The sequence below is a fragment of the Apiospora aurea genome (genome assembly GCF_038362705.1).
Source record: "Apiospora aurea strain CBS 24483 chromosome Unknown utg000006l_segment0_segment0, whole genome shotgun sequence".
Taxonomy (NCBI): Eukaryota; Fungi; Ascomycota; class Sordariomycetes; order Amphisphaeriales; family Apiosporaceae; genus Apiospora; species Apiospora aurea.
The window spans coordinates 2901481-2926304 of NW_027117393.1; the positions used below are offsets into that span (position 1 = coordinate 2901481).

At 52.2% G+C, this 24824-nt stretch overlaps 9 protein-coding genes across 9 annotated transcripts; 5 read left to right on the top strand and 4 right to left on the bottom strand.

Moving 5' to 3' along the window:
• Positions 1-1396: 1396 nt before the first annotated feature.
• Positions 1397-3478, top strand: PG986_009463 (uncharacterized protein; the record flags this gene model as incomplete). The annotated part of the gene is made up of 3 exons (XM_066845685.1): positions 1397-1915; positions 1960-2020; positions 2091-3478. The coding sequence occupies 3 exons, from the start codon at positions 1397-1399 to the stop codon at positions 3476-3478; spliced, it is 1968 nt and encodes a 655-aa protein (XP_066698083.1).
• A 1348-nt stretch (positions 3479-4826) lies between these two features.
• On the bottom strand, positions 4827-5599 carry PG986_009464 (uncharacterized protein; the record flags this gene model as incomplete). Its single annotated transcript, XM_066845686.1, has 2 exons — positions 4827-4904; positions 4970-5599. 2 exons carry the CDS (start codon positions 5597-5599, stop codon positions 4827-4829), a joined length of 708 nt encoding a protein of 235 aa, XP_066698084.1.
• A 906-nt stretch (positions 5600-6505) lies between these two features.
• Positions 6506-7204, bottom strand: PG986_009465 (uncharacterized protein; the record flags this gene model as incomplete). Its single annotated transcript, XM_066845687.1, has 2 exons — positions 6506-6708; positions 6796-7204. 2 exons carry the CDS (start codon positions 7202-7204, stop codon positions 6506-6508), a joined length of 612 nt encoding a protein of 203 aa, XP_066698085.1.
• Positions 7205-9029: 1825 nt separating this feature from the next.
• On the bottom strand, positions 9030-11212 carry PG986_009466 (ATP-binding cassette sub-family D member 2; the record flags this gene model as incomplete). The annotated part of the gene is made up of 2 exons (XM_066845688.1): positions 9030-10436; positions 10490-11212. 2 exons carry the CDS (start codon positions 11210-11212, stop codon positions 9030-9032), a joined length of 2130 nt encoding a protein of 709 aa, XP_066698086.1.
• Positions 11213-12080: 868 nt separating this feature from the next.
• Positions 12081-12433, top strand: PG986_009467 (diphthamide biosynthesis protein; the record flags this gene model as incomplete). The annotated part of the gene is made up of 2 exons (XM_066845689.1): positions 12081-12281; positions 12359-12433. The coding sequence occupies 2 exons, from the start codon at positions 12081-12083 to the stop codon at positions 12431-12433; spliced, it is 276 nt and encodes a 91-aa protein (XP_066698087.1).
• A 4428-nt stretch (positions 12434-16861) lies between these two features.
• On the top strand, positions 16862-19104 carry PG986_009468 (uncharacterized protein; the record flags this gene model as incomplete). The annotated part of the gene is made up of 5 exons (XM_066845690.1): positions 16862-17042; positions 17616-17915; positions 17975-18723; positions 18791-18987; positions 19056-19104. The coding sequence occupies 5 exons, from the start codon at positions 16862-16864 to the stop codon at positions 19102-19104; spliced, it is 1476 nt and encodes a 491-aa protein (XP_066698088.1).
• Positions 19105-19989: 885 nt separating this feature from the next.
• Positions 19990-23250, top strand: PG986_009469 (uncharacterized protein; the record flags this gene model as incomplete). The annotated part of the gene is given in 9 exon segments (XM_066845691.1): positions 19990-20062; positions 20117-20479; positions 20491-20693; positions 20745-21482; positions 21541-21668; positions 21718-22142; positions 22192-22758; positions 22819-22994; positions 23047-23250. 9 exon segments carry the CDS (start codon positions 19990-19992, stop codon positions 23248-23250), a joined length of 2877 nt encoding a protein of 958 aa, XP_066698089.1.
• A 484-nt stretch (positions 23251-23734) lies between these two features.
• On the top strand, positions 23735-24150 carry PG986_009470 (uncharacterized protein; the record flags this gene model as incomplete). The annotated part of the gene is made up of 2 exons (XM_066845692.1): positions 23735-23835; positions 23946-24150. The coding sequence occupies 2 exons, from the start codon at positions 23735-23737 to the stop codon at positions 24148-24150; spliced, it is 306 nt and encodes a 101-aa protein (XP_066698090.1).
• A 220-nt stretch (positions 24151-24370) lies between these two features.
• On the bottom strand, positions 24371-24818 carry PG986_009471 (protein-tyrosine phosphatase-like protein; the record flags this gene model as incomplete). Its single annotated transcript, XM_066845693.1, has 2 exons — positions 24371-24678; positions 24740-24818. The coding sequence occupies 2 exons, from the start codon at positions 24816-24818 to the stop codon at positions 24371-24373; spliced, it is 387 nt and encodes a 128-aa protein (XP_066698091.1).
• Between the last annotated feature and the right edge of the window lie 6 nt (positions 24819-24824).

Consider the following 24824-nt stretch of genomic DNA (forward strand, 5'->3'; position numbering starts at 1 on the left):
GAGACAGAGGCAAAAAAGGAATCAATTGGGGTTTCGCGCGAGTGGTACCGGAGGTAAGGTTAGCTGCAGCGCGCAGCAGCAGACAGCGAATACCAAATACCATAAAAATAGTGCACTCTTAAGGTTAGGGTGTAGGATGCTGGGGGGGGCTGGAAGGGGGCCTGGAAGGGCTGCTATAGGCTACTTTGGCTTCTATTGTGCCGTTGCGTAATAGTCACCCCTGGATGTCGTAGGGTTCCTATTACTTAAGATTGACCCAATAGAAACAACGCAGAAAGTAGGTAGAGAGTAGCTGCTTGGCCTCTTCCCTCCTCTGCTCCTCTTCCTTTTTCTCTTTGCCACGGCCCCCTCTGAGCCTCTGGCGGTTGGCCTTATTTCGGACCTGCTGGCTCAGGTGACCTGGTGACCAGACAAAGGTGAATGACTCCTTAGTTTCCATTACCCAATCCGTTGTTAATGGAAACCCAAGCTGGCTTTCTCCTCGCACTGCAACCTGGGGGGGCGGGCGGGCGCGGCGTGCTTTTAAGAAAAGGAAATTTTTCGTCTTTTCTTCTTCATGGCCCAGTGCCTTCGGTACCTACTTGGTCTTTTGCATTAATAAAAGTAGGGTAAGGTATTGCTGCTGTATGCCCGTATAAGTCAGGTACACCCAGTAGGTTCCAGGCGGTTTTTTATTTTTTTGGCAGTGTGACAGAAGGCCCCCAAAAGCAAAAGCCAAGCTCTCTAACCGAGCAGATACATCAGTGCTGTATCCACATAACATGACATAAGTCACTTACATGTAACCAAAAAAAAAAAAAGGCGATTCTGCTCTCTGCTCTGCTCTACGCATCCGGTAGCGAACCCAGAAACAACATCCTTCGACTTCCTTCTCGACACGACCTGTCTCTCTCTCTCTCCCCCTCGCTCCCTCTCGTGTCTGCCGTGTCAACTGCTGGCCTAGGTATTCGCAACTGCCTACGTACTAATAATCTTGCACGGCTCCGTCCCGTTTGATTATTTCCCCGCATCTCGCCAGCAATACATTACCTAAAAGCCTAGCACCTTGACTAATAGAAAAGATCGATCCGCAACGTCCCCAGCTGCGGCTTGAGACACGACAAAGGCCTTGTAACAGGCACTGGCACTTGCACTTGCACTTGCACTTCCCCCTCCTGGCCCTCCCGGCCCTCCTGCCGGCTATTATTGCTATTCCAACAAGCCGGAGGACTGACAACCTGGCTCGGAAGCTAAATCGCAAATAACAAATAAGACTTGCAAAGGTCTGGAACCTGCCGCGCTGCTCTCGTTCCCGCTCCAACCCAACTTGACCAGACGCACCCTCGTCTCGTCTACTCTGCTGTCTGGCAACCCTCTGGCAACCCTCTGGCAACCCTCTGGCGCGTGTGTACCCACCATGGTCCCAGCATCGACCAACATTCCGGACATCGCACGGCCAGAGCCTTGTCGCTCCCAGGGATCTATTAAACCTGCCCCCGTCCCCTACCAAGCCGCCATGGAAGGCTCCGACCTTAGCCAGAGAAGGTCTTCATCAGACAAGAGCAGCGGCCGCTCGTCTTTTTCTTCCGTACGCGAGAACGACTCGGACCTTGCCCAAACTTTCACCAGCACAAAAGTCTCGTCCTACTCACAACCCGCCGAGGCCGCCGTAGTAGAAGACGACGACCCCCACCACCCATCCTCCTCCTCCTCCTCCTCCTCCTCGCTGCTGCTGTCGCCATCGCCGCCTCCGGAGATGGCCACTACCACTACAACTACCCGACACTTCCTACCGCCCAAAACTCAGCCCCAGAGCAAGCTCCATGGCTGCTGGTTCCCCGCCGTGGCCGCTGACGGCTTCCAAGGATGGAAGCAGATCGATGTCAGAGGGAGGCAGGCAAGCCGGAGCTTTGGTGACTTGCAGGCCTTGCGGATCGTATGGTCCGCTCCCCCGCCTCTAACAAGCCGACCCCGTCCAAGCTGCCAGGACGACCAGCGGCAGGCCAGGCGCCCATCGAGAGGCTGCCATTGGAACTACTCGGTAAGCCGGTCCCCGATATCAGAACCCATCCCCCTTCACTGAAGTGTGTCCCTGACTAAGACAACTCTAGGTCCCATCATTGACTTGCTCGTGCTGGACGTGCCTCCAAACGGCATCTCTGCTCGCAACGTGGATTTGATGTCACTGTTGTTGACTTCAAAGACGCTGCATACGGCAACTCTCCATGCTTTGTATAGAAACATTACCATCCCCCACTCGCGGATCTTCCGCAAGTTCTTGGCTCATGTCTCCCAGAACCAAGAGTTGGGCACTATTGTGCGAAGGCTTGACTTCAGTCACTTCAACCCTACCACACTCTTCACCACCGCCGCAGAACGTTCCACTACACGCAACCTGACCCCTGAGACGCTGCTTCAGTGCCTGGAGTTCACGCCATATCTACGCGAGTTCTTGGCTCAGGAGCATATCGATGACGAGATCGACGAGAACGTTCTGCGCAAGTTGTTCCTCGATCTCCCTCGCCTGCAGGCCGTCGACTTTACGGGATGTTCTTCCGGCAACTTCAAGGCCGCCATGTCGGCCATACCGAAATTTGAGTGGCCGGTCAGCCTTGCGGTATCCCGCCTTTCGCTTCACAAGTGCATCAACCTCCCGTCGGCGGTCTTCGAGACGCTCATGCCTACGCTGGGCAACCTGACCCACTTGGACGTTGCCGGCACCCGCATCACGGACGAAGCCCTCATGTCCATTCCTCACACCGCCAGAATTACGCACCTGAACCTGGCCAAGTGCGCGTTGTTGAGTGCAGAGGTGGTGATAGAGTTTTTGGCAACACACCCTGCAGTCAATGGGTCGCTGGTCTTCCTCAGTGTTGCATCCGATGCGCGTAGCCACCAGCTGTTTGACGTTGAGGACGTCACCCGCCTTCTCCCGACCCTACCACCCACCTTGCGGTCGCTGAGTCTGAAGGGGAGCAAGATGGATGATTCGCATGTCAACTTGTTGAGACCGTTGACTAAGCACCTGGAAGAGCTTGCGCTGGGCCGGGGTCTGAGGCTCATCGATATCGACCGGCTGTTCGTGCCTGACGAGGATGACGACGACGTGCAGATGCAACTCGACTGGGTGCCCCACACGCTGAAGTATCTTGACCTGTCCGATTACTCTGCGGCCGAATTGGATTTCAGCACTCTATTCAGCAACAGCATGTCCATTATGAAGAAGTTCTCGGCGCCACTGGAAGTTGTCGAGGTCACGGACAACCTCTACAGCCGGCTGTCGAAGTCGCCGGCCCTTCAGCGACTGGGTTGGACGGTCACGGAGTTTGGAAGCAGAGCCTGGATGGTCCGGCGGCATTCGCCCGAGGATGGACCTCGCGATTCGGGCCTGCGATCGTGGAAGTTGGGAGCGTCGTTCTGGGGCATGCGAAAGATACCCATGGCCAATGCCGAAGTTGGCGGCATGTACGGCTCGTACATGTTTAAGCGAAAGTTGTAAGCAAGCAAAGCATATTTGGACAGGGGTGTTTGGGGAGAAACGGGCGGCACATTTCCTTTCCGGGTTTTCTATTTTCCTCCTTTTTTTTCCTTTTGAGCGCATCTGACGACACCTGGATGATATACCATGGATGATACCTCGAAATGCATGTCTGGCGCGAAATGGGTTACTTACTATCTATCCTCTCTACTTTTACTATTACTATGACGGCGCTCAAATGGGGGGGGTCGGGGTAAACTACAAAAGCACTTCAAGGGCGCTACAGCATAGCATTTGGGAAAACTGCATAGCGTCTTCTTTTGGTAGCTTTAGCTCATGTACAATGAAAACATATTCCGTGAATCGCAAGGCACTTATCAGGATGTTTAACTTAGCTGAATGATATTGCTTCATTGTCTAGTGCTATAGTGGTCTACTGGCCACTTCTTGTATTACTCAACGCTACTTGACTATGGCCATCGAGGTCGTAGGGAGAAACTCGAGTGGCGTATTCTTGTGAACACGATGGTGATTTTAAGAAGACCACGGTTGGTGGAATGTGGTTCTGATATTATGAATTTTGCATGATCCGTCTAGAGCCCAAGTCCATCTGCACACTGTGGCCAATGTTCTCTTCAAATCCCCAACAAAAAGTCCAGCAACAAGATTCTCCATCGAGAATATAAAATGTCAAAAGGTATATATATCCCAGCAAATAACTCCAACAAGCCCTGTGCTTCGGAAAGAAGCAAGCAAACAGATCTGCGCCGCTAACCAATAACTCCTTCGCTCAAAGATCGCTTGCGTCTGTGTGTGTAAATCAAGGTCCCCGAGACTCAACTCAAATTAACGTTGTAAATTCTTGTTTCTTTTTTTGGTTTTTGGTTTTAAAGAAAAAAGAAAAGAAAAGAAAAAGATGATCCAGGTGCTCAATAGCGGACACAAGTATTGTGCGTGTATGTTCGTGTGCCCGCCATGTAGGAGCCTGTATGCTGTTGTTGGTATTGGCTGGCATGCATGGCCGGGGCTTGCTGGTATTGCTGCCGGTATTGATACTGATGCGAATACCGAGTGTAACCTTGTTGGGTCTGTGGATATTGAGGCCAGGTAGTAAAGCTTTGTTGTTGATGCGGTTGGGAAAGGGTTGCCATCTGATAGGTCTGTTGGCAGCGTAGCTCGTTGGTGAGGTTGCCGGCAACGTTCTCGTATTGAGCGTAGTTGTTCGCCGGAACGGCTGGGACGGGGTTCTGGGCCATAGTAGGGGTTCTGTTGTTGGCTAGGTGAGGGGGCTGTTGATGTGGACGAGAGCTTTTGGGGGAGAAGCCGGTGCAGGGGAAAAGGAGGACTACCATGACGACTCTCGAGTGTGCTAGTAGTAGTAGTAGTAGTAGTAGTAGAAGAAGAAGAAGGCGAGCCCGAATATGATGGAGTCCGAGGAGACGACGACCTGGGGAGATAAATGCTGGGAAGGAGCTTGGCGTCGTGGAACCTGTCGCTGTTGGTCGGGGTCACAGCGCACTGGTGCCTGTACAGATCGATCCAGCTCTGCATCTCGAGCCGCAGCGCGCGCTTGTCGGCGGACTTGAAGGGCTTGAGGGCCCCGACGGGGACCAGATGCACCCAGCCGGCGTAGACCCAGGCCGTGCGGCTCTTGGGGAACTGCCGGCCGCCCTCGAGGAAGAGGAGGTTGCGGCAGGAGCCTTCGCACCGCTCGGTTCCCGCAAAGGAGCGGAACCGGTCCGGGTCTTTGCCTTGGTGGCAGCTCTGCTTCCAGGGCGGCAGGTAGCCGTTGTGCGGGCCTGACCGGAAGGAGGAGACGGCGGTCACGAGGGCGTGGCGGCCGTCGGGGGCCAGGTCCATGATGATGCAGGGGTGGCCTGTGGCGCCGCTCCAGAGGACGGCGGCTTGGCCGTCGGCTTCGAGTTCCGCTTGGGTCTTGAGGGAGGCGATGTCCCGTCTCTGCCAGGTTTTCTCCTTGGTGATAGCTGTAGCCTGCTTAGGTGGTGATGATGTGGTTGTAGTAATGGTAGCAGTAGTAGCTGTTGTTGTCGAAGAAGAAGAAGAAGAAGAAGAAGAAGCAGTGTCTTGGCTCGCCGCCAGAGTGGTGGACGAGCACGGAGGTTCGACAGTAGAAGTATCCATTATGAAGTGATAACTGAACAAGCTTGGAGCTAAGAGGTATAGCAATATTGTTCGAAGAAGAAGACTCGAGTGTGGAAGAGCAAGTAGCTGAACACGGATGAATACAGGCTATCCAAGAAGAGAGTAATAATCGGGAGGATGAAGAGTTGGAAGTAAAGTAGGAGAGGGCTTTCTTATATACTACAGGAGAATGACTCGTTTATATAAGCACGAGAAACATGAAAAATCGTTTTCTCGTATCATGAGGCCCTGGGCCCGAGGTAGCAACAAAAAAAATGACCCGAATGGTATACAGAGTATGGCTATGAATAAAGCTTAATCGGTAAAACTTCCTCTATCCCCACTAATACCGAACCCTATAATAGCAATTTCTCAACCGTCAGGTGAGGCAGCAACTTGAGGATGCCGCCGGCTGTGTGAAAGGAGTGCTGCCTGAGTTTTGTAGATATATGCTAATAGCCGTGGCTCATATACAGACCCCAGACGACTATTCGACGCGTCCAATCTAATGACTATTAAGGATGAGCGAGTTTCTACCGAATTGTGGCGTCTGTTGCAGTGTCTAATTTGGGACGGTATGATACCTGAGTAAAAGTCCCAAAGCGTCTTATTGGAATGAATAGCTACTTGCCATAACAGCCTGGACACTATAAAAGTAGGTTTTTAACACGGGAGACTGTCAATCAAACAGTTCCGTTTTGTAGAAGCAGATCACTTGGGCACATCTTTTGACTCCCTTGGAAAGACAGAAGTCTAAACGTTTACTTTACTCCTGTAAGTGCTACGATATCCCTGACACGAGTTGCAAATATGCCTAATAAATGGTAGAGTAGGTAGTATAACACATTCTGCCTAAGGATGTCTTGAATAGCAAGGGGAGTGGTTTTGAAGGCCCTCTGTTGGAACTCATCGAGACACATCGAAGGAACGTTTTCGTCGCAGACCGCGAAGCTCTCGAGAACCAAGGTTACTACCACCTGCCTGCTTCGCAGCCGGTGCAGGAGCACCTGACTTGGCGGCTGGTGGTGCGCAGTCTCCGCCGGATTTGGCTGGAGGCGGCGGCGGCGGCGGCGGCGAGGGCGAGGGCGAGGGCGACGCACTCTGCTTACCTATTTCTCATGATTTCATTAGTAAGAACACAGGAACAGGGTAGCAGTAGCCACCGGCAACTGTCGAACGAGGGCAAAGCAACGTACCGCCTGTTTTCTTGCCCGCGGGACAGCCGTTCGTATCCTTGTCCCCTTCGCCTTGGCCTTTGCCCTTGGCCGGCGGCGGAGGAGGAGAAGAGTTGAGTGTATCGTTCCCGGGGCCCTTACCTACCGGAGCGGGGCCACACTCTGCTCCCTTTCCTCCCGCTGTGCCTTCAGGGTCATTGCCTGTCGCCTTCTCGCCCTCTCCTTTGCCAACAGGCCCACCACCCGTGGACTGGCCACCACCGCCCTTAGCCGGGGGAGGACTACCCGTAACCTTGCCGGCATCTGCTCCAGTGCCTTTACCGCCTACCTGGCCATGGTCTTGAGCTGATGGTGCGGCAGGCGCCTTGCCAGTGTCTTTGCCATCTCCTTTGCCTTTAGGAGGGGGCGCACATGCTGCCGTGCTGTTCATGGTGTGTACAATGGTTAGCTAAGAATAATAGTGAGGAGATCTGGAAGTGGGGGGGGCGGGCGCGGGATCATACCCATTTTGGTCTTTGGCCTTGGCTGGCAGCGGTGGTGGCGGGCTTCCCGAAGGAGGCGGCGGGGGTGGTCCGGTCGGAGTGTCGCCTGCCGCTCCAAGAGACAGCGCCGGAGATGCAGGGAGACTTTGGGAGCCTGAGAGCACCGCCGAACCTGCCAGGCTGGAGGCCAGAATGAGAGTGAGGGTCGACGAGTGCATCTTGATATCCTTAAATTCGATGACCAGTGTAGAGTGATCAAGAGGCAGGAAGACTGTGTGTTTGTGTGTGGGCTTGTGGGCAGCTGAATAAAGTGATCAATAGGGGGGGGTATCATGTCCAAATTGTGATGCGAATAATCAAAGATATTTCCATTCCGAACGCTCTCTTGGGCGCTGATATATATGTAAACGCCGATCCATTTGCCCAATGCTACACTCAGCGACCCTAAATGCATGACGACGAGGGATTAAAATATCCCCTTCGCCCAGCTGAGGCCTCATTCAAGGTCCATCGCGACGAGACCGAGGAGCTACACTTTTCCTGGCAGGCTTATCCTCCTTCTACAGGGAATTCGTCCAAGGTGGCGGACCTTGTTCCCGTACACAAGCGGTGCGATCTGGCTGGATGGTTAAGTCAGAAACGAGCTTATGATATAATTCAAGAAACTCGACATTGTGAATAACTGACATATGCGTTGTCGCGAGGATATCATGAGAGCTCGGATTGCCCACTAGCGGTGTTTCACTCTTGGCATCGTCCCCTTTTGGTACGTCTGGAGGTGGACAGCATATCCCTGCGAATATCCTCACGCTGATAAATCTCGAGCCAAAGTGTCGGGATCATTATCCGTTGACTGTCGTCAGGTCACAGTATCTGCATACGAAACCCGCTGTTCGTGCCATGGGAACTTCTTGTTACATCATAGGGGGGCCCGCGCAAGGTCACTGGTATGGCCCAGTGACTGGCAACCGGAACGATTCCAGTGAGTTGGGATGGGCTATCCTCAAAGGAAGCAGGCACCTTGCATAGTCAGCTTTGGGAAAACTTCCTATTCCTTGAATAGCCTACGTCAATTTTGAAAATATGCGCGCGTGTGGGATGTGAAACGTCCGAGCAAGAACAGACGATATACAGCTTAATGTCCGACATGACGCAAGTTCTTCTGATCTACATATAGCGCTACCCATTTACCAAATGTTGTTCCATGCCGTGTGATCCTGTGACGAAGGACATCGAGGATTTGGTTTATTAGAGATCAGGAATCATCGTAACTCATGAGCTGCGACAATCCGGAAATACCAGAACCCAAAGGCTTACCTTGTGGAGTATGATATGTAATGGACTCCAGGGCGGTCGGAGGAGGGGATGTTGAAGATACCGTTAACAGAATACTACTCATGGCAGCTGACCAATGTTAGTGGTAACGATACGTCTTGTGTCAGGCACCTAGTAGAGTGCGAGTGAGTCGGCCCGAGGAGAGCCTTCGTGAAGAGTGATGAGGGTTCTGACATTCGGCCTGAATGCCGGTTCACTTGCATGCTGGGCAGGCCTGTTTCGATAGCAAAAATGTGCAAATCCAAACGCTGACCATGAAGGCATCTCATAACACCAAGGACCGGCAAGTTCGAACGAAGGAGATGAAAGGAAATGGCCTATGAATACAAATCATATTACAGCAGTCCATCTTCGAAAACACGGGGTACTGCCGTCTCCACGAGTGTGCAGCTATGGTACAACCTACATCGATAAAATGGAAAATGGTATACCCCTGTCTCAGCCGGTCAGCTCCCCAATCCTTCTCTCGATCTCCGGCACCTGCCGAAGTAGCACATCGAGGTCTTCCTTCTCATCCTCCAGCTTCAGCCGCTTGTCGGCGTCGAGTTTCGTGAACACGTAGTTGCCCTGTCCATCGAACTGCAGAATCCTGCTGTGGTACTTCCACAGACTCCGTCGATGGCTCACCGTCATCAGGGTAATTCCGAGCGCCTTCGCGTTATCGTACATGATCTTCTCCGTCTCCAGCGTCACACTGCTGGTACACTCGTCGAGAATGGCATATCGCGGTTTGTGGTAGAAGAGGCGCGCCATGGCAACACGCTGCTGCAGGCCACCAGAGAGCACATCACGCCACTCCGCCTCGGCATCCCAACCTTCCGGATACAAGTCGACGAGGTGTTCAAGGTTGAGGATTTTAAGTATGTCCAGGAGCTGCGCATCAGTGACACCGCGAGAACGCACCGTGCGCAGACTGTCTGGATAGGTGATTTGTTGCCGCAAGCTTCCACGGGAGAGGTAAGGTCGTTGTGGGATATAGAAGATGTCGGAGAAAGGCGGCTTGTGTACAGTGCCTCCGTATACTGGCCACAGGCCGCCAAGAATGCGGAAGAGACTGGATTTTCCACAGCCATTAGGACCAACAACAAGTAAATGGTCCCCTTGACGCAAGGTGAATGAGAGTGCCTTTACTAAGACATCGCCGTTCGGCGAGATGATAGGAACGTCGATGAACTGGATATTCTTGCTTTCGACAACCTTACCGCGACCTTGAAGCACAGCCTCATGCTCTGCGGTTCCAGAGCTAGAGACAAGCTTCTTCTCGAAGTGGCCGGCCTGAAGATCGTCCATGACCTCAAGCAACGAAGCGACACGTGACGTATAGCCTGCGAGTTCCATAATTTCTCGGTAGGAGAACATGATGCGCCCGAATGCGTCTGAGGCACTCAGCAGCATTCGACGATTGGTGACGAAGGTTTCGGTCCTGTCACCCATGCTAACGACTCCGCCAGCGAGCTGACCCGGCAGCTTGAAGAAAACAGGAACACTGCAGAGAAGCAGTCCCAGTGCACCCCAGAAGTACTTGATGACGAAGTCTTCCATCACCCCGTGGTAGAATCGCCGACGCAGGATGTAGTTCACATGCTTAATAAGCGTGAAGTAGCCTTTATCGAGCGTGTCCTTTTCAGCTTCGTGCCCATGATACAGTGCAACTTCCTCGCTATGATCAATGAGCCGCGAGTGCTGGAATCGGAACTCTCCTTCTAGTCGGGCCTCGTCTGCTACGTATTTGCCAAACGGTGGCGTGAGCGCGCGCATTACGTTTGCAGACAGCTGTACGAGCAGTGACATGAACACGACACCCTCTCCGCCAACACTCTTCGACAAGGACCATGTATATATTGTCTGGTGGATATTAGCCATCTATAGTTTCAAACAGGATTTCAGCTTTTACATACCATATCAAGTAGTGGTTTGGCCAGATTGCTGTATAGTTCAGCCAAGCTGTTAGAGAATTTTGCGACGTCAACAGCAATCAGTTGATCTGGGTTCTTGATCCGATCGTCCAGGGCGGAAATGCCGTAGAATGTCAGTTGTGATAGGTATTTGTCATGGATATGCTGAGTCAATCTTGTCCTGTACTTTAGTGATAGCTCGGCCTGGTGGTATGAAAGCATCGAATTTGTGAAGGTCGCAGGCATGGCGATTAGCATCCACCACATGATGCGCATCAAGAACTCCCGGCCGTTGCCTTTGACGAGCGCCTTGACGATGGCGCCATCCATCTCTGCGACTTTCACACTGATCAAAGTTCGTATTACTAGAAAGAAACTGTGACTGAACAGCAATCGCGTTTCTTTGCTGTGCCAACCGGGAATCACAATCTTCATCAGCCGGAGAAGGGAGCGGAAGAACTCGCGGTTGAGCTCGACCTTCTTCTTTGCCGTCACATCTGCTCCTTCGCTCGAAGTTGTGCCCGACCGACGCTTGGCCGCCTCGCGAGCCGAAGCAGCCTTTTGCTCGGAGATGGCATGGCGCACGCGGTTGACGAGGGCGACGAGGAGGGTGAGATAGACAGCGCGCGATATGCGCGTCCGGTTCTTGACGTATAGGTCGGTTAACTGCGCGACGATGCTCTTAATCGACCGCTCGGGCAGCACCAGCTTCGACTGAGCCGCCATTGTCGGCAACAGCGACCGACCGCGTTGTAGGCAATCCCGTTGTTGAGCGCTGATGGGTGGTAGGTGATTCCAACGACGGCTAGCCGAGGAATGAACGGAGGTGGAGGAGTGGGCTCTCAGGCATTAGGATGTAGACGGCAACATCGGTGTTACAACACGGAAATGAAACACACATCAATCGATCAGGTGAAGGCAAAGAATGGTGAAGGGGGCAACAAAGGTTGCGATGCCTGTGCGATTACTACGTGACTGCACGTAAATGGGGTGAGCCTGTCGCCATTCGTCTTCAATCGGACGGACCTCGTGCTTGGGAAACGGACATTGAAGGTGAGATCCCTCGGCGGATGGAACGAGACGGTTGGCTGTCCGGGCTCGTTCACTGGCTGGGGGCTGTTGCTGGGCTCTGGTGACGCAGCGCAACCTGCAGCATGTGATTGCCAGCGCTTTCCCGCCCGTGTCTGTGTCTGGGGAAGAGTGATGGATCACCCAGCGTAGACTGCATGCGGCTAGTGTTGACTGTCAGCTCTTTTACCCCAGGCTTTCTGCCCATCAGCAGCCCAGTTGAGCCCAGTTGAGCCCAGTTGAGGCCAGTAGCAAGCCCTGGAGAGTGCTAAGGGATTAGAAAAAGGTGGCTGATGCCCCTAGGTGGCAACTTGTGGCTGTTAAACTTTGCCTAGCACGCGAGGGGTGACGGATCAATATATCAATCGCTGATTGACGGCTGGCCGCCGCGGGGCTCACTCAGCCCAAAAATTTCCAGTATTGCCCCCAAGACTCATCGCATTTTCGCATCCTGTTCTCGACACTTGACGCGACAGACCAAACGCCAATAAACAAAACCCCTACAGACGTCCATTCACTTGCAATCATGTCGGCCGATGAGGAGATCGCTGTTTACGATGAAGTCGAGATAGAAGACATGGAGTTCGACGAGGCGCAACAAATATACCACTACCCGTGCCCCTGCGGCGATCGTTTCCAGATCGCACTTGAAGACTTGCAGGACGAATCCAATGACATTGCCGTCTGCGGCAGCTGCAGTCTTATGATCCGTGTCATTTACGACAAGGTAGGCTTTGATAAGGAATTCCCGACTGCAAGTTATAATTGCTATGTCCCCAGGCTAACAATACCCTTCACGCACAGGACGACCTACCCAAGCCTGATCCGGACCCTCAAGCCCCCGAACAACCCGTAGAGCAGGTCCCCGTCGCCGCTTGAACTCCCTCCGAACGACTATAATCAGGCATTATATGGCAGATCCGCTTCTCGGCAATGCACAGAAACACTCGAGCACCTAGAGCTCACATGGGAGTACTAGTTACACCCCGAGTAGTTTGAGACATGACAATAAGCCGCACAGTTTCAAGAGCTCTGCGCCACGACAGGTTAGGCCGCTCGATTAGCATGCCAACACATTACGCCTCATCACCAAACAGAGTACGCCGAGAGGTCTTCACCCCGACTGTTCCCGGCTCCCGTTATGGAACCTCCCGACCACCAAAATACGATACTCTCCAGGTCCCGATTAGGTCCGGCACAACGTCCGAGTCAGCTCGCGACACTAAGAATTATCGTGGTCTGCGGCGAGGCGTCTCCAACATGCATCAGGGGTTTTCCGTGGGATGTTCTTCGAATAATGGAAAAATCTCATTTACGAAGTCTCTGCTTGCCGAGCAATGAAACCCTAGTACTCCAGTCCCGAACTCCATGGTAAACAGTTCAGGCATCGAGGTGCTCTCCTAAATAAACGCCTTCCGAGTAGATTCCTCCAATAAGTCCCGCCAAAAAACAAACTCCATGCCTATGCAAGTGGGTATCTCATACTTCGTCGTGGTCTTGCGTCGTCCTCGTGCGCATCTTTGCCATTTCGCGGTTCGCAGTCTGGGTGGCCTACAACAGGCAAAGCCCTGCGACCCCGAAGACAATCAAGCTGAACATGGACTTGTCCAGGGCTGGCGCAGGCAGGTCGGCCGCGGCAGTAGATATCGTTTTCGATGTGTTTGTGGTGTTGATCTTGGCTGAAGGCATTGCCGACATGATGTCTGCAGAGAAAAGATGTCAATATGGTTTCTCGACGAGGCTTGCTGCATAGGCCTGCTTACTGTCGGTGGTGTTTGCAGGTTCGGTATACGATATCGAAGTTGCAATTTCTTCGTAGGCCACAGGAAGTTGCGCAGATTCAACAGCACATGTCGCTGGGACTGCGCAAGCCCAAATAAGGCACTTCATTCGCATTGTGGTGGCCGATTTGAACGTCTGTCGCGAAATTCGACTGAGCACTCCCGAAGGAGAAGTAATCGCTATCGAGAATTGGTCGAGGTGAACCCTTCAAAGCTTTGCGGATCAACGACGGAGGATAAAGGAGCTTCGCGGGACGGGGCAGGGCAAGGAGAGACAACTTTAAGATAGATACTGTGGGGGGTATATTCGAGGTTCAACCCACAGCTAATGGCACGACATCATCGCCAACCCTTGCAGGACAGGGGACAGGATGTTCTGTAACCTGAATTGACGGATCTCTGGCCAGGCTCGAGCCAGCATCCCATATATTAAATGGCCCCATAACAAAACCATGGAACATGCACGGCGTAGGAAAGAGCTTACTGGCTTCGCCAAACTCCCTCTCACTTGGCCGCTTGTTGCTATCTTTGAACAGGGGCCGTTTCAACAAGGGCCGATACAAGCGTCAGCCAGTATCCACCATCCCTTCTTGCTCCCACCTGAGTCGTGTCGGCTTGCTTTTTGGCTTGCCCTTGGTGCCTTTGGTCTGGCGCATCACAGTGATAACTCCTGCCGCTATTGGCTTTTGCTGCGCAAAAAACAATGCCATGCTACAGTGTAGGAGGCACTAGGAAGGCTCCCAAGATCGTCATGGTTTCGGGCTGAACCGTTCGAACGAAGCCCAGGATTTTGGCTCTTACTCTCGCAGCACAGCCAGACAGCGGACCGCACGCCTCCCCCTGCCTCCTGTGTCAAATTCTAACTGTATAGTAGTACTACTTCCTACAGCTTACAAGGCCTGCAAGGCTGTGATCTACGCAGCGCTATACCCAAAGCTAACGTAGCCAAGGCAACTCGGCGTAATGGGTTTGCGGTTTGCGGTTTGCGCACATGTGGCAGTTCTGTCAATCTGGATTCCGCTCCAAGCCATCCGAGTCGGCTAGGTTCAGAAGATGCCCCCATCGCGCTTGCATGCATGTCTCGGACTCTGCTGCGGACTCTTCCCCCAGTCCCCTTTGCTTTCCGCCTATGCAAGCCCATTCTTCTAGCTGTCTACTATTGCCATACTTTCCCAGCTAGCGCCATGACATCTCCTTTGTCCGTAGAGGCTGCTGCGTCCATGTTGGTATCTGAGACAGACCTGTACGGTTGACAGGATGCAACTCAATCCTGGTGGAATGGTTCGCGATAAGAAGACCTGGAATAGGTGTGTCTGGGTCATGGTCCCGGTGTCGTCATCAGGACAGGGGTTTGCTTTGGAAAGCAGCGGGACTTTGGTCGGCTGAACGGCATAGGACGGCCAGTTATCGTCCACGATTGCACACGCAATGCTTGAGGCAGCCAGAATTGTGGCATCACAGTGAGCAAAGCCAAGGAGGCTGATAAGGAGGGACACTCTTAGAGGAGCGTTTCAGTCTCGTCGCTTCCTTCCTCGCCTAGGTAGGTAGAGACAAGAGCACAGCAACGGCCCAAGGTCGGATCATCTGCTGCATCTTCTGGCCCGCCTTATGTATCGGTTACGTCGAGTCTCCTGCAGTTGCAGATAGATGCAGAGCGAGCTTCGAGCTTCGTATGAGCGGCCAGTACTCTTTGCGGGTTTCCGTGGCTACTGACTCATGCAAGTTAGACGGTGAGTGCCAAGATGATCGAGGCATGTTTATATTCGTATGCACCTCAGCTAGATAGATAGGGATATGTGTGTTGCCTAGGGTTGCATTGGATCTCTTTCGTACTTTACATAGGTGCACTTGTTTACGGTCACGAGGTAGGTCGGTGAGCGCCACGTCAAGATTACAGGGAGAGAGGCTATATTCTTATGCTACACCAGCGTTCGGTGTACACGATCCGCAAGCAGACAACCAACAGGTTGTACGCAGTTGTTTACCTGGAACTATGTACGCCCGCTTGTTTGAAGCCGGTGCTGCAAGGCGGCTCTGGTCCCTTTGGGTTTTTCGCAAAAAGGCGGTCTTGACATAGGTAGTTGTTACATAATTTGGGAGCAACCCACCGCACTTGTTACGTGTGTTGCGTGGGCTGCAATGCAGTGCTCTCAGCAGATCAGATGGGATGCACAGCGAAGGCGGACCGAGGTGGTGATCAATAATGGCGGTGGTCGGGCATACATGAACTCCCCAGGAACAGAACGAGCTCTGCCAGGAATCAGACCAATGCCGACAGGTTTCTCGCGACCATCGGCGTCGCTAATCGGGGGTGGTGTGTGTGATGATGTACATTAGAGTGTCTACCTAGTCGGCATAAAGGCGTATAAAAAAACATGGTGTGAACCCCGCGTTAGTCCATCCCGTATTCCCCTCCAGCTTTTCTCCCCCTCGGTTCGGTATGCGGGTGTGGGTTGCGGTTCTTTTTTTATGGACTGGATTGGATTACAGTACGTGTCAAGAAAAGATTAGCCCCCCTCCATTGTTTCCCGAAAGGCAAAAGAATGCTATGCTTCTTATCGTATAATCTATACCAGTTTCATCAAAAGTTAACCTTTATAGGCATAGATTTTCTCACTATACTTTGACTTTCTCGGTAAACAATGGAGGGGGGCTAATCTTTCTTGACACGTACTGTATAGGTCGTCGTGCAGGTGAGTCTGGTGGATGCACGGTAGAAGATGCCATGTGTACTTGAGCATGTGGGCGAAGACACGCCTATTTTGCGGCTGGAGGCTATGTACCGACATCGTGGATGCCAGCCAGCATTCATTCAATGCCACATGCAGCCAGCATCTACAGTACTCGTCTCTTGTGCTCTACTTCTTAGGCTAGACGGCCAGCCAGCCCAGCCCAGCCCAGCCCATCAAATTGATCGTCTTTGGCGGGTCTCTCATCTCTCTGCCTGCTCCAATTGAGCAATTGCCTGGACGCTCTACCTAGGCAGTTAATAATACGTTATTAAACGTGACCTAACTTAAGAGCTTTTTGCGCAGGCAGCTGGCTGAGCTAAGAAGGTTCAACCATAGCCGCGGAACTGACAAGGGAGCCTTTGCGCCGCAAAAATGGCTGCAACCTTCAAACTCAACGTCTTTTCTTTTCTTTTGTCGCATTCACGATCCTGATATCCGGTCTCGACTTTGTATATATTCATAGACGGAGGGGACTTTTTCGACGACCAAGGGTGCATATCCGTCATTACGGTGGGAAATCGCGCAGCTCGCCTGAACCTCCGCTTAAAAGGAAGGAAAAACAAAGCGCAAGGAGGGCCCAAAAAAAAAATACAACGAGCGCCGCCAGAGAAGGACAAAAAAAAGCTGCTGGCTGTCGGAACCTCCACAGGCAGATCAGCAAGTCTGCTGCACCAAGCCGTGGCCTTCACCTCCATGACCCACGACCTACTGGCCCATTGCGTAACCTGAAGGTCCAATGGGAGCTTTCTGCCTTCAAGGCAACCGGAGCGTCTGAAGCAGGAAAAAACTGAGAAATGGAGGCAAATGGCAGCCAGAGCCATGGCGCTGCCAAGGACACGAAATCCGACAACACTGCTAACGGCAACCATACTGCTACAAAGTCCAAGGATAGCACACCCATAAGCAGCACCACGCCTACCCATGGCCATGAAGGCGCCAATAAGAGCCCGAGGAAAAGACGCAAAGTCAATCACGGTATGTTGTGCTCTGCTGCTAAATTCTCCGGCCGTCCTCTCGCCTCTTGATGTCCCCTTCTCAGGCTGGGCTCGGTGCCTGAGGTCGTATCCCAACGTGGTCATGGGCTAATTTTGGCTCGCGTTCCTACAGCTTGTGTCTATTGTCGTCGATCTGTAAGTCTTCTTCGAGATGGTCTGCGAATCCTCACTATTGGGTCCACGTCTGCGTGTATGCGTATGCGCGCAATGTCCTCCCTGCCCATGGTCGAGACCTGATTTCTCCCCCTCCCCTGCCCGCTGCCGGAGACTTCACTCACTCTCCTGACCCCTGTTGAAGCAGCTTGCACATGGCTCTGCGCCTCTTTTGCGTATTGAAGCTTTTCTGGTGTGACATGGCTAACAGTGCCGGCCTGCGGGCCAACTAGCACATGACTTGCGATCTCGTATGTAAGATCTCTTCCTGCGGCGTCACTGGCTGAACAATATCTGCCTCTGGCCTTGCACAAGAGAGAGAGAGAAAAAAAAGGACTTACTGAAAATTTCCGTTGCATATAGGAGAGACCTTGTACGAGATGTATCAAGCGAAACATAGGGCATCTCTGTCATGACGAGCCGCGAGATCCGGACTCGAAGAAGTCCAAAGCTGCTCATCCCCCAGGTGCATCTGTACAAGACGAATCAGAGGCACAGTCGGATCTGGCGCGAAATTCGATAGACCAGAGCGCTTCTACGACCATGGGTCCACCTTCTTACGAGAGCCCTGGGGCTTCTCAAGGCACCAAGGCTGGGTTCGGCACAGGCGCATTGGGCCAGACAAACCCCCTACAGCTTGTGTCACCGAATCCGGTTTCCAGGATGCAGGCCAATGCCTCTAGCAGCAGCATGAACCAATGTAGGTCCTGTAAAACCTTTATGAGCGTCTAAACCCGCAGCAAGCTGAGTATCGTGTAGTCGCCGGTTTCTCTGATGCCTGGTTGACCGCCCAAAACCAATTTCACGACATGCACAGCTATAACCCCCAGTACATGCTGGCCCCTGAGGTGACCCATGAATTCAACCTACTCAACGAGTTTCTCAACACCAGTCTACTTGATGACGGCGGCACATTGCCTGGAGATCCAAACCATCCCTTCAGAGACAACCAGTCCGATATGGCAGGCTTTCTAGGCGGTCCCAGCGCCATGCTGCCCCCAAGCGCCACGCACAATGGCTCGATGCTTCCGCCCAACGCCGACCAAGGAAAAGCCATCCCGAGGCCTACCAGTGTCATTCCTGCCGATAAGACGCGGGAGTTTTACTTGCAGGCAGCGGATCCTTCTGGCAATGACACCCCCGAGGAGCGTATGCAGCGTGTCCTCAAGGCCAAATATGATGCCGGTCTACTCAAGCCGTTCAACTACATCATGGGCTATGCCCGCCTGGGCACATACATGGACAGCCACATTGCGCCAGCGTCGAAGCAGAAGATACTGCGGCAACTGAACCAATTCCGGCCCAAGTTCCGAGAGAAGATGCACAACCTCACCGATATGGAGCTGATCTACGTTGAGATGTGGTTCGAGAAGACCTTGTTGGAATACGACCGAGTCTTTGCCGCCATGGCGGTGCCGGCCTGTTGCTGGAGGAGAACAGGGGAGATATTTAGGGGCAACAAGGAGATGGCCGAGCTGATCCACGTTCCGGTTGAGCAACTTCGCGATGTATGACGCTCTGCGCGCGCAGTACTCACTGGCTGTTCCTCCACGTTCTTTGCTGACCCCAGAACAGGGCAAGATCTCGTTACATCAAATCTTAACGGAAGAGTCACTCGTACGATATTGGGAAGAATTCGGAACGATCGCCTTCGATCCCGCGCACGACACTCTCTTGACGGCCTGCGCACTCAAGAGCCCGGATGACCGATCCAAGGACCCCATTGTCAACTGTTGCTTTTCGTTTATGATACGCCGAGATGACTACAAGATGTAAGTGCACCTTTGCCCATGGTTGTCGCGCTCTGTTGTTCGTCCATTCAAGCTGATTGCCTTCTCAGACCCTCATTGATCGTCGGAAACTTTCTCCCCCACGACCCCTCTCAGTAACATAACCCACGAGGTTTCCTATCAGTCTATAGAAGTCGAGCTTTGCAAATACCTAGTGCTAGAGGTGCAGTTGTGGAGGATCTTGGTGAACACCCATCTGGGTCGAGCTGCACTTGCTCACGATCACATCGTGCTATTTGTATTTCGGTTTATTTTGCTAGAATATACCCTAGAGGGACAGTTGGGAGATACCCCCTGCGATAACCGTGTGACGCCTGGATACAATGTATTGAATTCCTATCGCATTCCGCCAGTGAGGCGGATGATGGTGTCAAACTTCGTCGGCTTCATTTGGCCCAATACACAATCTTCAATTAATGATCGATCACCCTCCAACCAGTCCTAGATTACCTACTCATGTTTACCAAATATCTTACCATATTCCTACGTCTAGAATTGGTAACATTTGCAATTGACTAGACGGGTGCTATCCATAATCAAATTAGGAGGTATGTATGTATTTACAGATAGTACGTGCCTAAAATCCATAGCAACCTTGCTTTTCAACCTGACAGGCATCGAACTTGGAAGGTGCGGAATACAGCGATATCCTAAGCCACGACGAGGGAAAGTGCCACCGGTACTTCAAACCGACCTAAACTGGAGTGACTTCCTTCAGCCCTCCTCTCTGGTGATGGTCTTGGAATATCCCATTGATCATACTTCTCAATTGAATATTTACCTAGCATCCGACTGCAACTGAATTCATTGGTCCTTGACCGCAACTTTGCGTTTCTGGCGACTGCTGTGATCTCGAGCTCGTATACCCTGCTGTGCGCACGTACGATCAGTCCACGACATAATCAAACAACAAGAGCGAGAGACAAGCTGGGTTCTGCAGTATCTGGTTACAACTCTGCATCTCTCTTGAAGGCGCAGTACGACATGGCGGCACAACCCAAGCACGATGGCCTTGTTAAAGCTCGGGAAAGGGAGAGCCGCGTCCACTCCTTCATCTGTGAGCTTCTGTTCATCATAAAACTATAACTGAGTGTATAATTGCTGATTCAAGACCAAGCTTCTTGTCGCAACTTCATTGCGCAAGTAACAGACTTGAGCGAGAAGAGCGAGCATCGAGAGTTGGTTGGGAAACTTCAAAGCCAAGTGTCTGCCCTCAAGACATACACGTTGCGAACCCTGGACATACCCACCCGCAATCAACTCGAAGATTCAGGAACAGCTCTATGGAATCTTTGTACACGGAAAAAACGACAAGAGGGCGAGGGTGCTTCGCCAGGATCCTGCAGGGTGTTGCTCCTGGCCCGGATATACGCATTCCTGTTGTTGGCCTTGCCTGACATGAAAGCAGAGGGGCAACCCAATAAGATTATCCGCAAATTCAGATTGGCAGTCAAGACAGGCAGATCATGTATAGGTAGGCCGCAGATGTCTCCTCCCGACACTCTATGCATGCATACGAGACTAAAACCTACACAGACCGCAGCGAATTCGAGTTTGCGCTGCTTGCGCTGCAGAAAGCCGCGGATTGCAACGGACTGTTGCATGATCTGCAGCATCAACTGCCAGAGGACGAATTGGGCGTGTCGAAAAGACTCGAGGCGGAACATCTTGTTCTTCGCATAGTCTTGGTAAGTTTTCCAGGCGATGCGCTTGCCGATAAGCTCTAACAAACAGGACAGGCTTGGAAAGAGAACCGGTTGGATGTCGCCGAACATATATACGGCAAAATACAGTCGTTGCGACACAGGTTGGAACCAGCAACTGCCGAAAGTCTTGCTGATGCCATATATGAGATCGGAGAAAGTTGCCTTGGTAAACAGGACTTCGCCATGGCAACCAAATGGCTCGAGCGAGCATACGATTACCTCAGTAGCCAGGATCTTGAGATGCTCTCACGAGACGGCATCGAGCTCCAGCTGACCATCTCACAGGCGCTTGTACGTGCATTTCTCGGCGTGGATACTGTTGAGAGTCTCCAAAAAGCCGAGAGCCTCGTAGCCTCCCTCGAGTCCGAAGCTGGTGACAAACTTATCGTCCTACTTTTACGGCTCGATGTTCTCGTGAAAGCACCAGGTGAGGTTTTTGACAGTAGCACATATGCCAATGTGCTGCGACGAATAATGAGAGCCATGGACCTGTCAGATACGACTTTTAAGCTGATGATCAGTCGCATCCGCAAATTGGATGACAAAGGCCCAGCTCTTGCTTGCCAAGTCATGGACGAGTTTATAAAGTTGCATGTACTGCTCTCGCGAAAGGATGACTGGATTGAGCGCGCACTTACTCTTCGTGTTTACATGTCAACAAGCCAGCGGGACTCTCTGGATACTGTCAATGGAATCCGATCCTTGTTGGACCATATTCAACAATCATCAGAAAAACCACTAGCAGCCCATGCTGCCCTTGGGATTATCACGGTAAGTAACATACACAAGCCCCAATGGCTATTGGCTCATATAGACTGATCGGTTTTAGCTGTTGTGGAAAAAGATTGAATCCAACTTTCACCAGGGGTCCCCTGATATGGCTCAGAAGTGGTGCCAGCTCGCACGTCATCCAGCTCTCTGCCAGTGCGGCCCCGTCAATGCAGCTAAGCTTGCGAGGTAAGCACTACTATACTCCGATAAACTCTCACAACGCCAACCTGTATAGGAAACTGTTGCTCTGTGCCCTTGAGCATAACGATCTGGACGGGGCGAAGGAGGCTCTATCATCGATGAGCGATGTCGCCAAGGCCCAACCCATGACAATCTACTTGGCACACAAGTTGGCTGTACAAAGTGGTGACTGGGACATGGCTGCTGAATGTATCGAGCATATCAGTCAATCATCGTCGAAGGACCTCAAGTTCTTATACGCGTGCTGCATTGAAGCACACGCCAGTGACGACAAGCTGTCTGCTTTAAAGGCTCTCAAAGTTTTGGCAGACAAGCACGAATTCAACCCTGACAGTCCTGTTCACCTTCCGGCCTTGCTTCGAGTTATAATCCGTCTTCTGATGTCCATGTTGTCCGAGGGTTCGGCAGATGTTGATAAGGGACTGCTCGCTGAAGATCTGTGCCACGTCTTTGAAGGAGGTAAGTAAGCCGGCACAAACATGGGCGGCAGGTTACTTACACACGATAGTGACGAGGATTCTTCAGCGCGACTTACGCGACAAAGAGGGCTCGAAGCTGTTTCCGATCAAAGAGCTTGATTGGTTCTGCAAGAATGCGTACAACACTGGTCTCAAGTATACGGAAAGCTGGAATCTTCATTGCGTCGCCAGTGTCTTCAAATCTTGCATTCAGATCATATCCTACTACCCAAAAGACCTACCAGAGCAAGATTCAGGGGACCTGGCACTCAGACGACTGTTTTGCAACTTTATGTTGGCAACAACGTATACAGCTTTGGCTCGTGCCGAGGACAATGTCGAGGAACAATTACAACTATACCTGATGGTCAGAAAGCACGTCGAAGCTTATGATTCCGAGTTTACAACTTGTCTCCATGGTCTCGACGAATTCTCTGTCGAAGACCTCAGATTGAAGATGGGGTCGTTGTTGGTATTCGATTTTGAGGCTGCCGTGTGTTTGAAGAGCTGGGATGACCTACCGATGGTCGCACGCAAGATGGGAACAGGTCAGGACGTGGAGACACTGCAGGCTGCAGCAGACTGCATACTCAGAGCCGAGGGTTCGCCAATTCAAGGTATCTGCGATTCTGTGACTGCCTTTCAGTGATACGGCAACTAATCGAATACACGAGCAGTGTCCTATTCGACCTTGCGCATTCTGATCAATGAGATCTGGAAGTTAGAGAGCTTCGACATTGAGAGACTTGCAAAGTATATGAGATGCCTGGTACAAGTCACACTGCCATCCAAGACCGAGCTGTCTGTGACGGTGGTCGAAGACGTTTTCCGGTACGTGAAAGAAGCAGCAAATGTAAGTCACCATCGGCGGCGAATTTGGTCTTCCGTTGCTGACAGCCAAACAGTTGGAGACACCATTTCCTTCCCTTGAACTAGAATGGATGGCAGCTACTTGTTTTAACCATGGCCTGGATCTGTACGGAAACAACGAAGACGAATTAAGCCGAAAATGGATCGAATATGCGCTGTCGCTAGCCCATTACATCCGAGACGACGGTGTTCTCGAACAACACTTGCAAGACCGGTATACTTCACTCAAGTGGAAGTGAGGATGCGGTTTCTGTGTTGTGGTATTGTGGACGTTAACTGGGCGATATCCAATTTGACACGGATGGGGATCTGTGCAAGACAAATCACCACGCATACATGTTTGGCTGAAAGACTGAGTTTTTGCTGGTTTCTTTTAGCTCAGATAGCTTAGATTAGTTGCAAATGATTGATATGCCAGATTGTGTTGGGTGGAAAGATCAATGACGTATTTGATGCGGTAGCAAAACGCCATGTTCGGGAATGGCTGCAATGCTTCGCAAGATCGACATCCAACCATCTGGCGTTGCTCACCCTAATAGCGCCGCATATAGATATATCAATTCTGTCTGAAGTATAGTCTACAATTACTCGTTCGGCCCCGATATCATCAGAATGGTGAAATACGACCAAACTGTTATTGAGTAGGTCTCGTTTTTGGTCCTACAATGCTACTGAAGAGGCCCTACTGATAGTGACCCCAGGGAGTTCAACGAGATCGTCAACATGACCGCCTCGGACCTCGAGGGGTGGCTCCAGGGCGAGTCGTCCGAAAGCGCCGGCTGGGCCAAGGATGACGGGTCCGGGGAGACTGTCGGCCACGAAAGGTGCTGTAGACCTCTCCTTTTTCTTGCGAAGAGGGGCGAATTTGACTGGCCTCTCCATATTGGCGTATTGCTTGCGGGTGCCCTGCGCGTGCTGGCTGACGATATAACAGCGGCCGTAAGATCATTGAGATCCTGAAGAAGAATCCGGAGAAAGATGCCGCCAAATACGACGAGGGCGATTTGCCTCATATGCGCAAGGTCGTCGCGTATTGCAAGCGGCATCTCGCGCAGGAGGACAAGGCGAAGCAGGACCCGGATAGTAAGAGTGCGCGGTCGTTGAAGAATTGGGGGCACGATCCGCAGAAAGCAGCTTAATCTGTTTTTAATCTCGCCTGGTAGTTACTGGTTGGGGAGTATGGACTCTCGATGACCTGATCGTTAGTCAGTACCGGCGTCGGGGCACTATCATAGACAATTAGACATAGACCATCGAATATGGTGTCTTGGCCTCCTTGACAGACTCTTCAGTCAGTCGATCTGAGGCGTTTGCGTGCCTAATATGACCATTCTCAGTCATCATCCATCATCGCCCAAGTCATTTCTCCTTCGCATCCGCGCTCAACAACAAGTCTTGCCGCTTCTTGGTCTCCAACGGGAGCAACTCGACTCCCTCTAATGTTCCCTCCCCTCGCAGCCCAACCCCCAGCTCCTTCAGCTGCCTCAGGAACCCGTCGTTCGGCCTCATGGCCGGTCTTGCCTTCATGATGGCCCCCAATGCGTCGTGCAAGCTCATGCCTTCCTCCCGCATCAGATAGTAAGCCACCACGGCGGGCGAGCGCGATATGCCGCCCATACAGTGAACGAGCACCTTGGCCCCGTCTTCGTCTTTCCCCTCTCCTTTCTCTGCATCCCAGGGAGATGATGTGGGTTATGCCGGCGGCGGGTTCGGCGGTGTTTTGCGGACCGACGCAGAGATAGGGGAGGACCTGGGCGGGCCCGGCGGCTTTAGGGGGCTGTCGCACTTTGGTGCGGTTGCCCGCCATTTCTTA